The 21,830-nt window shown below is 39.9% G+C and overlaps 1 protein-coding gene and 1 long non-coding RNA gene across 5 annotated transcripts in view; one reads left to right on the top strand and one right to left on the bottom strand.

Annotated features, from left to right (window-relative positions):
• LOC132368934 (uncharacterized) overlaps positions 1-21,830 on the top strand; it is a 143,150-nt gene that overhangs the window by 8,769 nt on the left and 112,551 nt on the right. The window lies entirely within an intron of this gene.
• LOC132368378 (caspase-6-like) lies at positions 5,818-7,912 on the bottom strand. The gene is made up of 2 exons (XM_059927077.1): positions 7,839-7,912; positions 5,818-6,616 (listed from the first exon to the last, which is right to left on the bottom strand). Exons 1-2 carry the CDS (start codon positions 7,910-7,912, stop codon positions 5,818-5,820), a joined length of 873 nt encoding a protein of 290 aa, XP_059783060.1.

Genomic DNA, 21,830 nt, shown 5'->3' with positions numbered 1-21,830 from the left:
GTTTTGTCTCCTATGTCAGGTGATGAGAAGTACTATAATGAAAAATAAGGTAGATTAAGAGACGACTGCAGTAGTTGGAAACAAGCTGGACATAGTGCTACGTATCGTCAAAGTTTAGTCTCTCTCTGGTTTCCAGCAGAGAAATATGGCCAGAGTGGGTATGGTATTGGGCCAAAAAAAAGACGTTCCTTTGGAGGAACGGGATTACATATTGAATAACTTGATCTTAAAGGATTTCTTTCATGCAGAATCTCTTTGTTATACTTCACATAGTTCCCAAACATGATTTACAATGACTTATAAAATATAGTACCAAATGATGAGAAATAAGTGAAGAAATACAAGCAAAGGGAAAATAAAGTTCATTTCTTTCATCATTGTGTTCCAGAATTGTTTAGATTTGGTAGCAGGGGAAGAAGGATGTGTGGTGATAAAAAGTGTGGTGATTCATGCTCAGGCTTCATTACTTAAAAGGTGACAAAATAAATTTTTGATGCCTCAGAAAGTTATAACTTTTTTGGGTCTGTGTTTAAAGAGTCAATTTTATTTGATAGGAAAAAATAGTCTCTATACTAAAGATGTATATGAAAATTATCTCCTGAGTTCAAAGAAATGTAATAGTATTTTTTAGGTCAGTATGAAGTGCGTTAAATGTTAACAGAGATCAAAAGCCTAATTCCAGGGTCAAATAATATGGTATAAATAAAAATTGGTGAGAATTTAAGTTTGGACTCATACTGGCTGGGAAAATATACAAATCCAAATTAAAATTTACAGCATACAAGTGTTGTGCAGAGGTGATTTTGATTACCTATTTTTATTGGCTTGTTTGTTTTCTTATTGTTGAGCTTTGAGGGTTCTTTACATAATCTGGATATATGTCCTGTGTCAGAAATGTGATTTTCAAATAAATTCTCTCAGTCTGTGCCTTATCTTTTTATTCCCATAGCAGTGTCTTTCTCAGGGCAAAAGTTTTTTAACTTTAGTAAACCAATGTATCAATCTTTCTATGGATTAGACTTTTGTTGTTGTATCTAAGATTCTTTGCTGAACTACAAGTCTTGAAACTTTTCTACATTTTCTTCTAGAAGTTTCATAGTTCTGTGTTTTACACTTAGGTTTATGATCCATTTTGGGTTAATTTTTATATAAGGTGTAAACTATGAGTCAAAAATTATTATTATTATTTTTTTGGCATGTGGAATTCCAGTTGTTCCAGCACCATTTGTTGAAAAGACTATGCTTTCCCTAGAATTGTATGGACATTTTTGTAGAAAATCAATTGGCCATAATCGTAAGGATTTATTTCTGGATTCTCAATTTTATTCCATTGATCTATACGCCTACTTTGTGCCAACACTACACTGGCTTGATGCTGTGACTTTATAATAAATTTTGAAAATAGGTAGTATAAATCCTCCAATTTTATTTCTTTTCAAAATTGTTATGGCTCTCCTAGTTCCTTGGTCTTTTCATATAGGTTGTAGAGTCAGCTTGTCAATATCTACAAAAAGTCCTGCTGGGATTTTAATGGGCTTGCATTGAATCTATAGATTCGTTTAGGAAGAATTGATATCTTTACAATATTGAGTATTCCAATCCATTAACACAATATTGTTTATCACTTTGTTTATTATTTCTGTTTTCATTTTTTTATCAGCATTTGGTAGTTTTCAGGATAGAGATCTTCCACATGTTTTGTTAGGTTTTTACTTTAGTATTTCATTTGGGGGTTGTTCTTGTTGCTAATATATAGAAATACAATTGATTTTTGTATTTTGACATTGTATTCTGTTACCTCTCTGAAGTCACTTATTTGTTCTAGGAGGTTTATTTATAGATTTTTTGGGATTTTCTACACAGACGGTCATGTTATCTGTGAATAATGACAGTTTTATTTTTTCCCTTCTAATCTGGATGCCTTTTATTTCTTTTTCTTGCCTTATCCTACTGGCTAAGTATTGCAGTACAATGTTTAAAAGGAGTGGTGAGAGAGAACATCCTTGCCTTGTTTCTTATAATAGGGGAGAAATAATCTTTCACTGTGAAGTATGTTAGCTGAGAATTTTTATAGGTGCCCCATGAGGTTAAGGAATTTCACTTGTATCCCTAGTTTACTGAGAGTTTTTATTATGAATGGATTTTGAATTTTGTTGTATGCTTTTTCTCCATCTATTGACAGGATCATGTGATTTATTCATATTTACTATGGTGAATGACATTGATTGATTTTCAAATGTTGAACCAGCTTTGTATTCTTGGGATGAACCCTACTTGGTTGTAATGTATTTTTGGAAGAGACTGTGTAAGATTGCTATTTTTTTCCTCCTTCAATATTTGGTAGAGTTCATTAGTGAAACCATCTAGGCCTAGAGTTTTCTTTGATGGAAGGTTTTTAAACTACAAATTTAACTTCTTTAATAGATACAGGACAATTCAGGTTATCCAGTTTTTCTTGATAAGTTTTGATTGTTTATATCTTTCAAGGAATTGGTCTTCTTCACCTAAGTTGTCAAATTTATGGATATAGAATTGTTTGTGGTATTCTCCTATTATTCATTTAATGTCTTTGGGGTCTGTAGTGATGTTCCCCCTTTCATTCCTGATATTGGTAATTTGTGTCTTCAATCATTTTCTTAGTCTGTCTAGAAGTTCATCAACTTTATTGATCTTTCAAAGATCCAGATTTCGGTTTCATTAATTTTGTCTGTTTTTCTGTTTTCAATTTTACTCATGTATGCCCTTTTTATTTCCTTCACCTTGCTTTGGGTTTAATATGCTCCTATTTTCTTAAGGGGTAAGCTTATATTACTGATCTGAGATTTTTCTTCTGTTTTAATATAAGCATTTAGTGCTATACATTTACCTTGAACCACCGCTTTAGCCTGCATTCAACAATTTTGATATGTGCATGTTCATTTTTATTTATTTAAAATTAAAATATTTAAAATTTCCCTTGAGACTTCCTCTTGACCCATGTGTTATTTCAAAATATGTCATTTACTTTTCAGATACTTGGGAATTTTCCAGAAGTCTTCTTGTTATCGATTTCTAGTTTAATTCTCTTATTGTCCCATAATATTTTTTTAAAAATTTATTTATTTATTTATTTTTGGCTGTGTTGGGTCTTCGTTGCTGTATGTGGGCTTTCTCTAGTTGCGGTGAGCGGGGGCTACTCTTCGTTGTGGTGCGCAGGCTTCTCATTGTCGTGGCTTCTCTTGTTGCGGAGCATGGGCTCTAGGTACACAGGCTTCAGTAGTTGTCGCATGTGGGCTCAGTAGTTGTGGCTTGCGGGCTCTAGAGGTCAGGCTTAGTAGTTGTGGTGCACTGGCTTAGTTGCTCCGCGGCATGTGGGTTCTTCCCAGGCCAGGGCTTGAACCCATGTCCCTTGCATTGGCAGGCAGATTCTTAACCACTGTGCCATCAGGGAAGCACCGTCCCATAATATAATTTGCATGATTTTTATTCTTTTAAATTTGTTCACATTTGTTTTATGGCCCAGAATATGGTTTATCATGGTGAATGCTCAGTGTGCACTTGAAAAGAATGTGTATTCTGCTATTGTTGGGTAGAATGTTCTGGAAGTATTAGGTCACGTTGCCTGATAGGTTTGTTCAGGTCTCCTGTGTTCTTATTGATTATGTATCTACTTGTTTTATCAATAACAGAGAGGCATGTTACAATAGAATCTCCAACTACAATTGTCAGTTTTAAAATTTCTTGTTTCAGTTCTGTCACTTTTTGATTCATGTATTTTGACCATCTGTTCTCAAGTGCAACTTTAATAATATAATAGCTAGTTATTTTACCAGTGAAAGCAAGTTTATTCTAGAATAGCCAAAGGAATTGCAATTCAGGATATGTGAACTATGGTATACCATAGGCAAATCCACAAACAAGGAAGGGGAACTTGCTTTTATAGGGAAAAGTGAAACTTGGAAGGAGCTGTAATACCCAAAGAGTCCTGTTGCAGGAAACTGGGAGTCCAGTGTATGGAGGCTTCTCATTGGTTGGGCTGCTACAGTGTCTGATTGGTTGGGCTGCCTTCCAGCAGAGAGAAGCAGCAGCAATACCTCACTGTTTGGAGTAATAGATGGTGCATGGTGGGCCCTGAGAGCTCCCCCTACAGGCCATCCCAACTCCAATTTTAGCAGAGGTTTCTTTAATTCCACAGTGCATACACGTTTAGGATTGTTATGTCCTCTTGGAAAATTGATCCTGTTCTCATTATATAATATTCCTCTTTATCCTGGTTAATATTCCTTGTTCTGGGGTCTACTTTGGGTGTTAATAATATAGCTACTCCAGCTTTCTTTTGCTTAGTGTTTGCAGCCATATCTTTTCCTAGTCTTTTCATTTTAACCTGTCTGTGTCTGTATATTTAAGGAACATTCCTTGTAGACCTCAGATAGTTGGGTCTTACTTTTTAAATCAATCTAACAATATCTGTCTTTTAACTGGTGTATTAGACCATTCACATTTACTGTGGTGTTAATATGGCTTAATTAAAAACCTACCATCTTGGTAGTTATTTTCTCTCTGTTCCATTTTTCCCTATTACCTGAGCATTTCTTGATTCCCTTTTATCTCCACTTCTTATTTATGCTTCTTTAACATTTTTAGTGATTCCCCTAGAGTGAGTGTTTATTTATATCTATAGATCTTTAATTAATCAGAGTCTACTTTCAAGTAATATTACACTGTTTCATGTGTAGTCTAAGGAACTTTCAACAGTACATTTCCAACCCTTCTCTTCCATCATTTGTGTTATTGTTATCATTTTTCTTCTACATATGCTGTAAACAAAATATTGTTACTGTTTTTGTTTTAGACGGGGGCGGGAGGGGGGAAGGGTTGGGGGGTGGTCAGCAAACCTTTTTTTTGTAAAGGCCCAGAAAGTAAATAGTTTGCTCTGAGGCCACATATGGTCTCTGCTGCATATTCTTTTTTTTCTGAAACAACACTTTAAAAATACAAAAACCATCCTTAGCTCACAGGTCATGCAAAAACAGCCTGCAGGCTGCATTTGGTTTGCAGGCCATAGTTTGCTGATTTTCTTTAAACATTGTTACCTTTTATAGCAATTAAATATCAGAAAAAGAAGAATTGTATTTGACATTCATTTGTTCCATTTCTAACACTTTTCATTTCTTTGGGTAGATCCAAATTTCTGTCTGGCATCATATTCCTTGTGACTATAAAACCTCATTTAGTATTTCTTGTAGTGTAGGTCTTTTGGTAATGAATTCTTTCAGTTTTTGTTTGCCTATTGCAGTTATTTCTCCTTCATTTTTGAAAGATATTTTCACTAAGTATAGAATTCTGTGTTGACAGTTTATTTCTTTCAGTACTTCGAAGATGTTGCTTCATTGTCTTACTTGCATGCCTTCTGACAAGGTGTCTTCTGAAATTTTTATCTTCGTTCCTTTGTATTTAATGTTTCATTTTTTCCTGCTGGGTTTGAGACTTTCTTTCTTTTTTTTTTTTTTAGCTTTCAAAAACTTTTAAAAACATTATAAAATTTTATAAAATGTCACAAAATACTAGTTAAATCAGTCAGATATTTTGAGTAAGCTTGCAGTTTACTACAAATGTCAAGTATTACAAATGCTTGTGGATTTTTATTTATAGGAATTTCCTGAGGATTTCATTTCTACATATATAAAACCCCTTCACCATGTCCAATATGAACTGTTTCTTTAAAGTTCTCTCATTTAAACATTTAAAATTGCTGTACCATTTAAATTGCTTCAATTTAAGTATTTAGTGATACTTCTTTATATAAAAATACAGATACATAAAACAAAATAGCACCTATCATTTAGATTTAGGAAAGCAATGCAGCTTTTTAGTTAGCATTGAGGCAAAGCAGGGCATCTGCTTCTTTCCAATTGCACTTGGTTCTCTGCAGATATCCACTCGGCACTGAGAAACTTGCCTGTTCACCAGCGTGAGGAGTTCTGTGAACTCTAAGGAGGAGCCGAATTTTCCCAGCATCTCGCACAAATCTTGAATGTACCATGAGCCATTCACAGTTTCCCGATGAAAATAACCTTCTGCCACAGAGTAACACATGAGGAAGTCTGCTCCAGCAGGGAGTGTATAAACTGAGGCTGCATCCACCTGGGTTAGGCTGACATCCAGCTTGTCTCTCTGATGATCCACTACATCCAAAGGCATGACTGGCACATCGTGCTGGTTTCCCCGACATGCCTGAATGATAAATATCTTGGGTTTTCCAACCAGGCTCTGACACTTGTCTCCTTTGAACAAGCCAGTCAGTGTCTGAATTTCAATTTTGGCATCATATACATAGATGTGGTTGCCTTCACTATGACTCAGGAAAACACACAAAAAGCAATTGGCGTCTGCGTGGCTAGTGGTTGATGCCTTATGAATTTTGAGCAGTAGTTCTGCTTTAAGATCATCAAAGCATTTCACTTCCAGTCCTAGATCTGAAAACCTGCACTTAAGATTGTCTCTGTCGGCGCTGGTGCCCCGCCTGTCTGGCAGGGTTAAGTGCCAGAAGATGCTCTCGTGATTGAAGATTAAAGCAATTCCTCTCCTCTTAGGGTCCCTTTTGTACGTTTCTGCCGTATCGAACACTTCTCTGTTTATGAAAAGTATAAAAAACAATCACTTAAGTCATATTAAATAATGAGCTCCTCCAAGCCCAAGGTCAGCATATAGAGTAGATAGAGGTCTGCTGCATCCTCCTCCTCTGCCAGGCAGACAGACCACTGGTGTGCCCCAGGAAAGCCTCCCGGCCATACTGGCAAGGAAAGTCGTGAAATATTGGTTTGGCCAAAAAGTTCCTTTTGTATTTAAGTAAAAAGACACATTTTCCATTTTCACCAATAACTTTATTGAACAACGTATTCACCGTTTTGTTCCATTACCTTCTGCCATTTCTCAGGCTACTTCAATTCCATCTTCCCAAAACTTTTTATCTTTTTGAGCAAAGAACTGTTCCAGGTGCCTTTTACAGTCTTCCAGGAAATTGAAATTTTTTCCATTAAGAGAATTTTGTAAAGACCGAAATAAATGGAAATCTGAAGGTGCAATGTCTGGTGAATATGGCGGATGAATCAGAACTTCCCAGACAAGCTGTAAGTTTTTGCCTGGTCATCAAAGAAACATGCAGTCTTGCGTTATCCTGATGCAAGATTATGCGTTTTCTGTTGACTAATTCCGGACACTTTTCATCGAGTGCTGCTTTCAGTTGGTCTAATTGGGAGCAGTACTTGTTGGAATGAATCGTGTCATTTTCCAGAAGGAGCTCATAATAGAGGACTCCCTTCCAATCCCACCATATACACAACATCACCTTCTTTGGATGAAGACTGGCCTTTGGTGTGGTTACTGGTGGTTCCTTTTGCTTGCCCCACAATCTCTTCCGTTCCACATTATTGTACAGTATCCACTTGTCATCACCCATTGCAATTTGTTTTAAAAATGGAATGTTTTCATTACGTAAAGAATCACATGTGGAAATATGGTCAAGAAGGTTTTTTTTCACTTAACTTATGTAGACCCCAAACATCAAAGTGATTAACATAACCAAGTTGGTGTAGATGATATTCAGTGCTTGATTTGGGTATTTTGAGTATGCCGGCTATCTCCTGCGTGGTATAACGTTGATTGTCCTCAGTTAATGTCTTGATTTGATCGCTCTCAACTTCAACTGGTCTACCTGACCATGGAGTATCATTCAGTGAGCAGTCTCCAGCGTGAAGCTTTGCAAACCACTTTTGACACGTTTGATCAGTCACAGCACCTTCTCCATACACTGCACAAATCTTTTTTTGCGTTTCGGTTGCGTTTTTACCCTTCTCATGGGGAAGGCATCTGTTTCTGTCATGTTTTGTTCACCTGCACCGCAAACCCCACGGAGCCCTGGCGCTGAGCTCATTGCAGCTGAGTGCGCAGCACTGATGCCCAGGTGGCCTCCACTTCCTGCAGCCGGGCCACAGCCCCCCGAGATTTTCTTTTTGTCTTTGATTTGCAGCCTCTGATATGCCTGTGTGTGTGTGTGTGTGTGTGTGTGTGTGTGCGCGTGTGCGTGTGTGCGCACGTGCACATGTGTGCATGCCTGCACATGCTTAGTTTTTATCCTCTGTAGCATTTTTGAGTTTTTGGTTCTGTGGTTTGGTATCTATCATTAAGTTTAGAAAATTCTCAGCAGTTATTTCTTCAAATATTTCTTTTGCCCTATTCTCTTTCTTTTCTCCTTCTGAAATTTCAACTACACCTAGGTTAGGACTTTTGGTATTATTCCACAGCTATTGGACACTTTGGTTTTGCTTCATTCTTCGTTTTGTTTCTCCTTATTTTAGTTGGGGACTTCTGTTGACCTATTTTCAAGTTCACTGATTCTTTCCTTGGATGTGTCACATCTACTGAAGAATGCCTGTTGAGAGCATTCTTCATTTCTGTTACTGTGTTTAGCCTTTCCAGCATTTCCATTTGATTCTTTCTTATAGTTTCTATCTGTTTAAAAATATGCATTTGATCTTTCATGTTGCCCACCCTTTCTATTAGGGTGTTTTACCATTAATTACAGTTATTTTAAATTCTGTGTCTGTTAGCTTCCCCATATGTGTCATATCTGAGTCTGGTTCTCTTAATGGCTGTGTCTTTTGGCAGTGTTGTTTGTTCTTGCTTTTTGTATGCTCTGTAATGTTTTGTCAAGACATGGACATCTTGTGTAGGACATTAGAGACTGAGATAAATAGTTTTTATTCCTGGAAATGGAATGCCTTTCTATTTCTGCTAGCCCTTTGGTGTGGAGAGTTGATCATTCTGGTCAGGAGTTGACTGGATTTCAGGTGTGTTGTTGGTGAGCCTATCCTCAGGGCACCACAGACTTCAGATTCCTCTAGTGACACCTTGAGTTTAGAGTTGGGGCTGGTTTGCTGAAGGGCTTTTCTCATTGTTTCAGGGTCAGCCTTAGGTCTTCCTTCTGCACTGTGCCTCAGAGTGGTCAGTCTCCATGCTCTTTCAACTCTCCCATCAGTGTTCCGTTGTTATTTGTTACTTGATGCTTGTTAGCCAGTGTCCAGGTGCATCTACCTCAGGTAAACAAGTGCTCATGTCTTGTCTCTTCCTGCAGGTGCCTGGTTCTCCTCAGATTCTGGGCTAGTTTGTTCCACTGAGACCTCAGCTGTCTAATGGATTCAAGAAAGATATGAACTTGTAGTTGATCGGACTTTTTATTTGTAAGCATGGGAGTGATGTTCTTTTCAGCTCTCTACACCCTGAGCAGAATTCAAAAGCCATGATTTGATGTTTTCCGGCTCTTTCTTTTTATTATCTTCATGTAAAATACTGGAGCTATTTTCCTTCCCTCTATGCTTTATAAAATGTCATTTTTACATTTTATACATATAAATCAGGGGTTTGCAATTCTTACCTGGGAAACAGAAATAAAATACAAGTCTTGGGCCCCAGTGTTTTAATTGATACATGTTGGGATCCAGGCATGGGCATCTTTTACAAGCTCCCCAGATGATTCTGATGTATCCCTAGGTTGAGAACCCTTAGTCTAAGTATCACTTATAACTTTTCCTTGCACAGAGTGCTGTTGCAGTATAAACGACCAAATGAAATTTCAGGCTGTGTACATTCACCTCTGTGACTTTGTGGAGTTGTTTCCCTCCTAAATGTCCTTTCAGTGGCAGTTAAGTGCCTGTGATCTAGACCGACAGTCTCATAGAATGCGGAGGAAACTTGGAGTTCTTCCTATTTAACTTTCCACTAACGTGAATATCCTCCTTGACAATCTATGGCTTTGATGCTGCTTGGGGTCTTTCAGGGGCTAGAAGCTGTCTGCCATTCACAATAATAAACCCCATTGTGAGACAGTTTCACTTGTTTGAAGTATTTTCCTTCTATTGAATTGAAATTTGTCCTTTTATAAGCTACCAAATAATTTGTCTAATTCACAGCCTTGCAAACTGTTTTGAAAAAAATCCGTTTGCATGACCCAGTGCACATGCCTGTGCACATACACACACACACACACACACACACACACACACACACACTCATTTGCATGACAAGCATTTTATGAAACAGCACTTACTGTAAGTCTTCTACCTCTAGATTGGTTTCATAACTACCTATGGGTTGCTTTTTGCAGTATGAAAAATGCTTATCCAGCCCACCTTCCCCTAGACAAGCTTTCAAAGCTGTCACGACAGCTCTCCTGGCTCCTCAGAGTTTTCTTGTGCCTGGTGTAATGCTGGTTCCTTTGGCAATGGTTCAGGTTCCTCACTGCCCTGGCCAGGGTCATGCACTAGCTGGGCTTCAGTGTGTGGAGTCTTCTGCAAATGAACAGCCTAGTTCAGAGGCCAGGGCTCTGCAAGTGGTAGATCAATTCAGAGTAGAGGAAGGTCTCGTCTTTTTCTAGACATCATTTCTAGTCCTGTGGCCCAAATTCAGTGGGATGTAAATTGAAGCCATCTCTTGTTGAACATTGTTGATGGCTTTTCTTTGCAGTTTTTGTGTCCTCTCACAGTTTTCATATTAATAACATGTTATTCTAATTAGCTACATATGCAGCTTCAATTTCCAAGAGACTGTGAACTCCTTAGATGTCAAGAAAAATATTTCCTTCTTTTTCTCCATTGTGATCAGCACAAAAAATTTAATTTATTAAACTAACCTTAGAAAACATGTTCCCAGTCAAGAAACTTTGGACTTTTAGCACCGTTGCTTTGCCAGCAGTTGTGCTACCAACCTTACCTGTAACTTACCAAGGGGGCAGTGGACAACCTGGGAATTTAGATGAACTTGTCACCTTGGTACTCATGCACAAGGCACTGTGGCCGGTGCTGGGTGAGATGCCCAGTATTTCACAGCCTACATCCTGGTTGGGGACACATGCATGCAGGATGAGTGTCAGTGAGTTGTGTACTGGGAATGTGTTCTTAGAGGTCACAGATGAAACAAAGGTCACACAGCTTGTCAGGAAAGACTTGATTTTGGCCTTGAAGGTAAGCATCAGACATATGGAATGGAAGGTATTTAGGGGTGGAGAGGATTTGGAAGGAGAAGAATGCTATTTTAATAGTCTCCCAAGTTCTACAAAATCTTTGCTCTCTCTAGGAGTGGCTTGGATCTGAGAGAAACTGTAGGTAAGATACAGAGGGAAATCTAATTTAAATTGTTTCTGTAGGAAGGATAGACATTAACCGAAGGTGATAGGCTCAGTTTTCCTCACCCCTGTCGCCAATGTCTGAGTGTTCAGGGACTCTGACAGATTTAGTTTGGAAGTGACTTCTTGTCATGGTGAGGGTTCAGCTTGCCAGGGGCCACCTCAGGGCTGTTAGTTTAGCTCTGCCTCTTTGTGGCTTCCATCAACTTTTAGAGCAACCATTCATAGCCATTGACCTAATTTTTTCTACTTTCTCTTCTTAGAGGGCTCTTAAAAGATGTATTATTAAGAAACGTACATTCTCAAAGTATGTCACATCTACCACTCCTCAATATCCACTGCATCTGTGAGACAATCTTCTGAGTATTCTTGTGAAACAGTGACACCATCAAAATATTGCATAAAAATCAGATATTGTATCGTTGGTGCCTTACTGAAAACATCCCATTCATCTGGGGGCTGTTTTGCTATGGTAGGAGAATAGGGATGGAAGTACATTATGAAAAAAATACCAGGCACTGTGTGTGTGGTATTTGTCCCTCAGTGAGATATGGGGACCACAGCTCTTAAGCAACTACAAGAGTAGTTAGAACAAAGATAAGGGCTGTGAGTAATCCCCCAATGTCTTGCTCTGCAGGGTAGGTATTAGTGTTACCGAGAAAAGTACATCATACATTTCTCTTAGAATCTAGTGCCAGGATGGTAGTTTATCTTCTGGGAAGAACTGATAAATCAAACAGTGGAAACCTGTATAAGTCTTTATATTTCTTTGTGCCTTTGCAGCCAGGAAGCCTGGAGCCAACTGTAAAAATCCTCAACTGTCATGATAATTTTGTTTCTAGTTCTAAGGACAGAGATTTCCTGTCTTAATATGATTTCATTTTTTTAAAAAACAGTAACTTTTATTTTTTTCTCTTTACCACAGTGATACATGTTCATTATAGAAAAGGTGGAAAACAATAGGTTACCTCCTGCATCAGATATTTTCCTGTCGCATAGTAGGTGACACTGTTTATGTTTTAATCATTTTCACTTCTTCTAAGCATATGTGTGTATATATTTTTTCTTTAAAAATGAAATGGTACTTGTTACACTGTATTAAAACTTAAAAAAACCTTAACCTTTATAAACATTTTCCATGTCATTAAATATTCCTGCACAGCATTATTTTTTAATGGCTAGTATAATATTCCACCATGAGGCCATATCTGGTACTTTTACCTTGAATTCAGCCTTCTGCCCCTATAAACAACTCTGTCATGTACATTCTTTTAGCTGAATCTCTGAGCACATCCGCGATTATTTCCTTAGAATAGAGTTTCAAGAAGTGACACAGTTGCTTAAAGGGCTGTAATATTTTTAAGGCTTTAGATATATATTTCCATGTTGTCCTCCAGAAAGTATGAGCTAATTGCCTAAAGTTTGAGAGTGCCTCTTCCCCAAGCCTCTTGCAGTTCCAAAGTGATTATTGTTCAGAATCTCTATTAGGAGGAAGGACTTCAGGCTGTGACCACGTGAGGAGGTTGCACATCCTCTTCCCCAGAAAGCAACTCTAAATCTGGACAAAATGAGCAGAAATAAGTGTTCTATCACTCTGGTAATGCATCCATCACACAACAGTCTGCGAAGCTGCCCCTGCCCTGTGGGTGCAGAGGTGTTGTCTCAGCAGGGGAGGACCAGCCCCTTTGCTGCCCAGATCCGAGGGACTCCCTGCATTTTTACTGGGCGATGCCTGCACCCAGTGAGTGTTTTTCCAGATCCCTTCTCCCCTGTTTCAGTTTACTTTGAATCTTTAAAAAATAAAAATAACAATATTCTTTTATATTTATTGCAGAAAAAATAGAAAATAAACATAAAGAGAAGAAAATTAAAAGCACCGATAAGCCCTCTTAATGTGTGTTCTTCTATATCAGCTCATTTCAGTAGAACTTTTGCAATGGGAATGTTCTGTGCTGTCCAGTACAGTAGCCACTGTCTTCCTGTGTTTACTGAGCACTTGATGTGGCTAGTGTAACTGAGGAACTGAATTCTTAATTTTGGTTAATTCTTATTAATTTAAATTTAAATATCCATATTGGCTAGTGGCTATAGTGTTGGGCTGCCTAGTTCTATTATTTCTATAACATGGAGGCATGAATACATACATATGTAGTTTAAAAAAACAAAAATAGGATCATACTACCTATTGTATTTTGTATCCTCCTTTTTCTGGTTCACAATATATTGTAAACATAATTTTAATAGGTGACGTATTAAACTGAATGGATGTACCATAAATGGTTTAACAAAATCTCTGTTGTGCCTTCAGGATATTCCCAATAATTTGGTATTATAAACAGCATTGAAGATAATCTTTAGAGCTAAAGTTGTGACATTATTTATGGAGGGTAAATTCTTATAATTTGATTTATCAAGTAAAATTTGATACCATTTTCCAGACCTCTCTTTCAAGAAGTTCTACTAGTGAACATTCTTACCAGCATGAAAATATATGAAAGTATCTCACCCTTATTGCTGTTAATTTTAAATTGAGATAAATACATGTGCCATAAAATTCACCCTTTTAAAGTGTACAATTCAGTGCTTTTTGGTATGTTCACAAAGTTGTGCAACCATCATCACTATCTAATTCCAGAATGTTTTCATGACTCTACAAAGACATCTCATACCATTAACAATCACTCCCCATTCCCTCCTTCCCTCATCCCCTGACGATCTCTAATCTGCTCCCTATTGTATGGATTTGCCTATTCTGGACATTTCATGTAAATGGAATCATTCAGTATTCAGCCTTTTGTGTCTGGCTTCTTTAGCATAATGTTTTCAAGATTTAAGGTTCAGAAACCAGTACTTCATTCCTTTTTATGGCTGAAAAGTATCCTTATTATATAGACATACCATATTCTGTGTATCTATTCATCTTGATGGAGATTTGGGTTATTTTCACTTTTTCGCTATTACGAATAATGCTTCTATGAACATACATGTATAAATTTTTGTGTGGACATATGTTTTCATTTCTTTTGGGTATATACCTAGGGGTGGAATCGCTGGATCATATGGTAAGTCTATATTTAACTTTTTGAGGAACTTCCAAACTATATCCAAAGCAGCTGTGCAATTTTACATTCCCACCAGCAATGTGTGAGGGTTCCAATTTCTCTACATCCTCACTGACACTTTTTATTGTCCATCTTTTTGCTTATAGTCATCTTAGTGGGTATGAAGTAGTAGCTCTTTGTGGTTTGTATTTGGATTTTCTGCTAACTAAAGATACTGATTATCTTTCATGTGCTTATTGGCCATTTGTATATCTTCTTTGGAGAAACGTTTATTTAGATCCTTTGCCAATTTTTAATTGGGTTATTTGTCTTATTTTAGAGTTATAAGAGTTCTTTATATATTCTGGATACTAGACCCTTATCCAATATATGATTTATAAATATTTTCTCTCATTCTGTAGGTTGTCTTTTAACTTCCTTGCTAATATCCTTTGAAACATCAAAGTTTTAATTTTGATAACATCCTGTTTATCTAATTTTTTTCTTTTTTAAGTTGTGCTTTTTGGGTCATATCTAAGAAACTAGTGCCTAATCCAAAATCACAAAGGTTTACTTCTAAGGGTATAGGTTTAGCTCTTCTGTTTAGATATTTGATCTATTTTGAGTTAATTTTTGTATATGGTGTGAGTTAGGGATCCAAGTTTATTCTTTTGCATGTAACTGTCCAGTTGTCCTGGCACCATTTGTTGAAAAGAGTATTCTTTCTGCCATTGATTGTCATAGCACCCTTGTCAAAAATCACTCGACCATAAAGATATACAATTACTTCTGTACTCTGAATTCTATTCCATTGATATGTATCTATCCTTATGCCACTACCACACAATCTTGATTGTTTTCATTTTGTAGTAGTTTTGCATTCTGGAGTGTAAGTCTTCCAACTTTGTTCTTTTTTTTTTTTTTTCCAAGATTTCTTTGGCTACTCTGGGTCTCTTACATGTCCATGCAAATTTTAGGACTAGTTCGTTAATTTTTGAAAAAAAGCCAGTGGGGATTTTGATAAGGATTACATTGAATCTGGAGATCAATTTGAGGATTATTGCATTTTAACAATATTGTCTTCAAGTCATGAACACAGGATGTTTTTCCAGTTATTTAGGTCTTCTTTAATTTCTTTCAGTGATGTTTGATAGTTTTCAGTGCCCAAGTCTTGCACTTTTTTTATTAAATTTATAGCTGAGCATTTTATTATTTCAGAGGCAGTGTAAATGAAATTGTCTCAATTTCATTCTTGGATTGTCTGTTTGTAGTACATAGAAATACAATTGATTCTTGTGTTTTGATTGCATATCCTGAAACCTTGCTGAACTCATTGATTGATTCTAATAGTTTTTTACTGAATTCATTAGGATTTTCTGTATACAAGATCATCTAAAAATGGAGATAGTTTAACTTTTCTCTTTCCAATATGATACTTTTTTTTTCCTGCCTAATTGCCTTGGCTAGAAGTGACAGTACAATGTTGAATAGAAGTGATGAGAGCAGACATCATTGTCTTGTTCCTGTCTAATGTTCCTGATTAAAGAGATGGCCAGGATTATTTATGCTATTTTTCAGTGATTGTTTTTATACTCTGAGAATCTGAGAGATAGGGCAGGAGTTGCTGCTTGGTTCTTCCAAGGGAAAGAGGCATAATAGACAATCAAACAATAAAAATCCCCTTTGTCCTATGTATTGGGAAGCTTGGCATAGTAGTTACTAGAAAAGAAGTATTTTAGCTGAGGAATCTATTCATGTAACATCTAGGTACCAAAGATTTTGATTAACATCTAATATGTAAGCGTTCATTATTTAAAAATAAAACTTAAATTATCCCTACTAATTTTTCCATTCTGTCTTTCAACATATTGGACTTCCCCCTATATGCTTCAGGTACTATGCTGGGATCACAAAGATGAATTAAGTACAGGCCATGTCTTCAGGGTGCTTATGGAGAAGTCTTTTGGGGCAGACAGAAAACAGGAAGTTTAATATTCTGGCAAGTGGTTCCCATCAAAGGGTAACCAGTCAGAAGAGGTGGGCTAAACCCTTGGAATTTTGGGATCTCAGTTTGCTGATGGAACATTCACTTCTACTCCACAGAATCAAAGAATTTTAGAATTGGAGGCTTGGAAATCTTTTCATCCAACCCCACATTTTTTAGCAGGAGGGACTTCTTACCTTATTCAGTAATTCCTGCTATCTCTCGTCAGCAACTCTTCTTTCTCTGAAATGGTTTACCTCACAAACACATATACACACAGACAACACACATGGACGTACACAGGTACAATATTTTCTATAGAGAGGCAATTCACGTTCAGTCCACATCCTGGCTCCATTTGTTGTGTCTGGTTGGGGTAATATAACACCAGCCCCCATGTTCATCTTCAGTATGACTTGTCTAGGATTCCTGCTTCACCTCATAGACTACTCAGCATTGTGCTTCTGATAGGTGCTTCTGACGTGGAGCTGACAAGGACAGGGACGTTATCTGACTCCAAATCTGCGTGACCCAGAGGCTGTGGGAGGCTGCCTGTTCTAATTGTACGTTCAACTTTCTTTGTAAAGAGCACACTCCACCCATTTTAAACTTGTCAATTTGGAGGATTAACTAGGAGGCATATGAAGACATACCTGTGTGCTTACTGTAAAGTCATCTTTCTAGGAAGGAATGAAAGTAGTATTAACAGAAGCAATTAAATAGGTTCACACCTTGAAAATGTTTACAGAGGCTTTTTTTAATAAGTCAATTCAGAATTGTGTAGAACATGTGTTTTAAAAGAAACTCTTTATTCTAGCTTTATTATATATCATTTATTATTATGATTAAAATAACATCAGGTTACTTTTTATCATCCCACTAGTAAAATGGAATGTGAACCTTATGGTATTAAGCTACTAAAGGAAATGAATCGTCCCTACAAACCTTTCAAGTTTAATTAACTTTTAAACAAATAATGGAGTTCTAGTTTCCCTTTTTTTTATTACAATGCATTTTTCATTTTGATTATGTGAGGGGTGAGATAAGGATGCAAAAGTGCTTTCTGGTTCACACTGTTACGGCGTATGATACAGCAACCAATTCGATCAAAAGGGAAATAGGAAAATAACTACTCTATTTGTGCCTCGTAAGCGGTTTATTAAGTCCCCTCCAGTCCCTACGATTAAATTTTGGCATCTCTCCTTGCAGGCTGCTAAAATGAAATTTAAAAGTGGAGCAAACAGCATTTTAAAATCAAACACATATACTGTGTAGGGACAAACCCAGCAAATTGAAGAATCACAGCATTGCAGGCAATCATTTGATTCAGTGCTGTAAGAAATGCTACAGAAAGGGAACAGCCCTGGGGCAGGGGATCCTGAGAAAGTTCCAAGTCATTGAAAGGCTCTGATGAGTTGCCCCTATTGGGGGTCAGTTGGGGTGGGGAGTGGAGGGATTGGGTTGGTAAAAAGCAGAGCTTTCCCTATTGTGTGTGATAAATGCATCAGTAAAACATACTGTCACTAAGTCACTCTTTACCTCAGTCTAAGCCCTGGAGTGGGCCTGGAACTTGCTCACGGGGAGGGAGGGTGTGGAGGGCTGTTACTAGAAAAGGGGGTGGCACCGTTTAGAGGAAAGCGTGTTTGGACTGGCAGTCAGGAGCTTGCGTCCTGTTTTTGGTCCTTCTGCCGTCTGACTGTGCGACCTTGGATGAGTCACCTTACCCTCCCTGGGCTGTGGTTTCCAAACTGCAAAATGCAGGCTTGGGCTAAATGCATGATTTGCAAACCAAATTCCCAAGCCTCCATCAAGCCAGCTCAGAGGTTGTCCCTGTACCGACAGTTGGGATTCCTGGCTCCTGCCTGCCAAAGGGAGCAGCCTCAGTCTCCTCTCTCGTATTTATGCTTCTGCAAGCTGTTGTTTGAACAAAGCAGTCACTAGAAAGCGAAAATTATTAGGTGGCCTGATCTCAAAGACCTTCTGGTTCTTACATTCCAGCTGTCTATAACTCTGACATCCCATCCAAGCTGAATGTGAGAGGGATCAGGAACGCCCATTATCCCAGCCTCTCCCCATCTTTGCAGGGAAGCGCCGGTGCCGAGCGTCTTTGGCATCAGAAACTGCTCCTCAGTGGCCGTGAAGCTGCAGTGGGGAAAGGAACCTGCGTTTGTAGGGTTTCAGCCTCTGATTCTGGAACAGCATTTCACTCTCATGGGATATAGTTGCCCCTTTGCTCCAAGCTTGAAGCCCAGCTATTGGAAGTGGCCTGGAAGCCGTGTAATTTTGAGGGCTGCTGTAGCCTCCATCCCATGGCCCTAGTCAGCTTTCCACACGTGCTGTCAGGCTGCTGAGTCCTGAACCTTTACTGGGTGTCTCTGAGGTTAAGGCAGTAATGACCACCTGTCAGCTACAAGCTGGGATTCTGAGCGCTGGGCCTCTCCCAAGAGTCACTTGCTAGTTGGTGTTAAATAAGCTTTTGCTGTCCCATGTCAAGGTATCACTTATCTGGTGCCTGTCTTGGGAATCTTTTCCTTTCACTCCTTAATAATGTGCCTTCTTGTGCCACAGACTTTCCTCCATCCCTTTTGAAATCATGGTACGTGTATTCTTGTGTTGCCAGGAGTGAACGTTTACGAAGTAGGCCTTCAGTTTCCCTGCTGCTTGAAGCAAATATAGTGCCTTTTGTTACGTGTCCCAAGACACCCTGGTGAACACAGACGCCTGCGAGGAAGCTTTGGCAGAGGAAACCATCATGAAAGACCTATTTTAACTGAGGAATAAATAGTTGGAGACCCAGGGATGTCGAGCAGTTTAATTAATGTTGATGAGAAATGAAGACTTGCTGTTTAAAAATGAAATTGCAGACCTCCTGTCTCCATATCCATTTCTCCATCATGTCGTTGTTCCTTTCACCTGCTTTGTGATTTAGCAGACTTTCCCGGAATGCCCACGATGAGACCAGGCACCTTGCTGAACACGGGGCTGCCAGAGGGGAACAAGCCCGGGCCTTGCCCTCAAGGGGCGTGTGGCCGGGCTGGGGAAGGAGCTGAGCAGTGACAGCCCGAAGTGGTCGCTGTGCGTTCAGGAAGGTCCTGGGAGTGGGGGACTCGGGGTGAGCAGCCACGTGGTCCTGGCTGGGGCAGGAGGTGTTCCTGCAGGAGGTACCCCAGGGGGGTGACCTAGAGGTGCTCCAGAAAGGGGGGAGGGCGTTCCGGGGGTGGGCGCCAGGGACTGGGCGGGTTTGGTCAAGTGTAGGAGCTCAGAGTCGCTGTTGGATCCGGCCTTGAGGGAGAGAGGAGGAGGGAGCGGGGGCCCTGGATGGGATAAGCAAGCATCAGGCTGGGAAGGACCTCGAATACTTTACAGTTGCGCTTGTCAGTTTGGCTTTTACCCCTGGGGTGTGGGGACCCGCCGCAGAATTTGGGGCAGATTGGGAGGTAGGGGAGGAGGTTTGCAAGGCTGCTGAGCATGAGGTTGATAAGCAAGGGCTCTGGGTGCAGGTGACTGGGGTTTGAATCCTGCCTTTACCATCTTCCAGCTGTGGGCAGGTTACTTAACTGTGCCTCTGTTGCCTCATCTTTAAAATAGGGATGAAAATCCTCCTTGTCTTACAGCGTTCTTGTGAGGAAAAAATACATCCACCTATAGCTCTTACAAAAATGCATCCAAGATAAGCACTTACTAAAATTAGTGATCGTATTTTGGGCAAGGGGGCATATCTTATTTTCCATGAGCAGTCTCTTAGACTGTGTGTCAGTTAGCTATTGGCATGATAATGCTGGGTAAAAAACACTGGAAAATGCAGCAGCCTAGAGCAGTGGTTTATGATCGCTTTTGCAGCTGTGGGTTGGCACTGGGGCTTGGCTGCCCCACGCTGGGCTGAACTGAGCCGCCGAGCTTCAGGCAGTGGCCCTGGCTGGGCCTGCGGGTTGGGTTCACGTCCGCTCCATGTGGGTCCAGGCTGAGGGCAGCAGCCGTCCCGGGGCAGCTCCTGCCAAGGCCGTGGCAGAGCTGGAAGGGGTAAGAGGACACCTGCAAGGCTTCTTCGGGCCTGGGTTCCCTCCGGCCAAAGCAAGTCACAGGCCAGCAAGCCCGGGGTCACGGGGCCAGGCGATGATTCTGATCCCCTTTAGTGGGAGGAGCTGCAGAGTTCCTTGGTGAAGGCCATGCACACAGGGAGGGGGACGGGTTGGGGCCACCGGTGAGGTACCATGCGCTGCGCTGGCATTTCCTCCAACCGCAGCTTCTAGAGGGGAGTTTCCGTGAGCGGTGGAGCCAACACTCACCTGGCCCCGCGTGAGCCCAGGGTCTGGCTGCAGTTAGTGCCCTTCCTGCGTTTGTCCCAGCGCCGACCTTGAGGCTTTGCAGATGCGTGCTTTCTCCTGCTTCTCGGAGGCTTTGGCGGAGACTGCACATTTTAGGGGAAAGTGTACGGGTGTGGGCTTGAATCTTCGAAGTGGGGACGAGAACAGACTCTAATGACCGTCACCGGAAAGACGGGAGAGTAGCCGAGGTGTTGTTGCAGGAATGCTCGGCAGCCTCGCAGGGTCAACCGGCTGCGGTGACGGTGAACGTGTCGGCAGGTGTGACCTCCACGAGAAGACTTACTGTTTAAATCCAAGAATGAAGTGTCTCCGCTTACATGTGTTTTTAGATGCCTCTCTCCCAGTACAGTGGAGGAATTGCATTTCTTCTGGGCTCCCTGGCATTTGCTTTCTACTCCCTGGGAACCTCTTGTGAGACGTGCCGGGCTCTCGAGTGGCCACCCCTCGGCACGTGCTGGGAGAGAGGTGAGGGAGAGGCAGCTTGGGTAGGATTATTAGTAGGTAACTCTGCCTCTCGTTCTCCCAGCCTCCTCGGGGCTTGGGAGTAGGATGGGGGCAGTGACGGGAGGAGTGGAATGCTACGGCTTTGCTTTGCCAGCACGTCAGATAATCTCTCTCCTCTTCCCCGGCCTCCTTATGCTGCATGACAAATGTATCCATTCTTCTCCAGCAGAAAAGAGAGAAGCAGGGACAGGGAGGGCATTCTTATAGGTTAGGCTTTTCTATTTTATGTACGAGACTATACTGTGAAATGAAATATCACATTTCTTAACACGCTAGTCATGTATTAGATTAAAAAACTCAGCAAGATCTCTAAAATTACACTTAATAATTAAGCATGATATTAAATTGAGCATTTTTTTCAGAGATGGGGAGGAAATACATTCTAGAATTTTTTTGGTAACAAAAACAGCATCAGATGTAACAAGTGAAACGTTTAGCAGTGTGACTGGCATACGTAAGATGCTGAGTAAATTGTACCATTGATGGTGATGATGATGGTGCTCTCTCTGGTCCGCTTGTTGGTGGAGGGGATTAAAAGCAGAGAATACCAGGCTGAGCACTGCCATCCAGTGCCTTCGTCCAGAGGAACCTCTCTCAGTCATCCCCTCCTGACCTGGAAAAGCAGCAGGAAAATGAACCAGAAAAGCTAAGATTCTCCAACCAAACCATGTAGATACCTAAGAAGTTAAAAAATTTTTTTTCCTTACTTCTAAAAGACACAATTCAAAATAGTCACTCCAAGAATAGACGTGCTGAAACCCTAATGGCGCAATTCTATTCTGAGTCAAAAAAAAAAACACATAGGGCTGGAAAGTGAT

This window comes from Balaenoptera ricei, chromosome 7 (genome assembly GCF_028023285.1).
Source record: "Balaenoptera ricei isolate mBalRic1 chromosome 7, mBalRic1.hap2, whole genome shotgun sequence".
NCBI lineage: Eukaryota > Metazoa > Chordata > Mammalia > Artiodactyla > Balaenopteridae > Balaenoptera > Balaenoptera ricei.
This window is presented reverse-complemented; position numbering and strand designations above follow the sequence as displayed.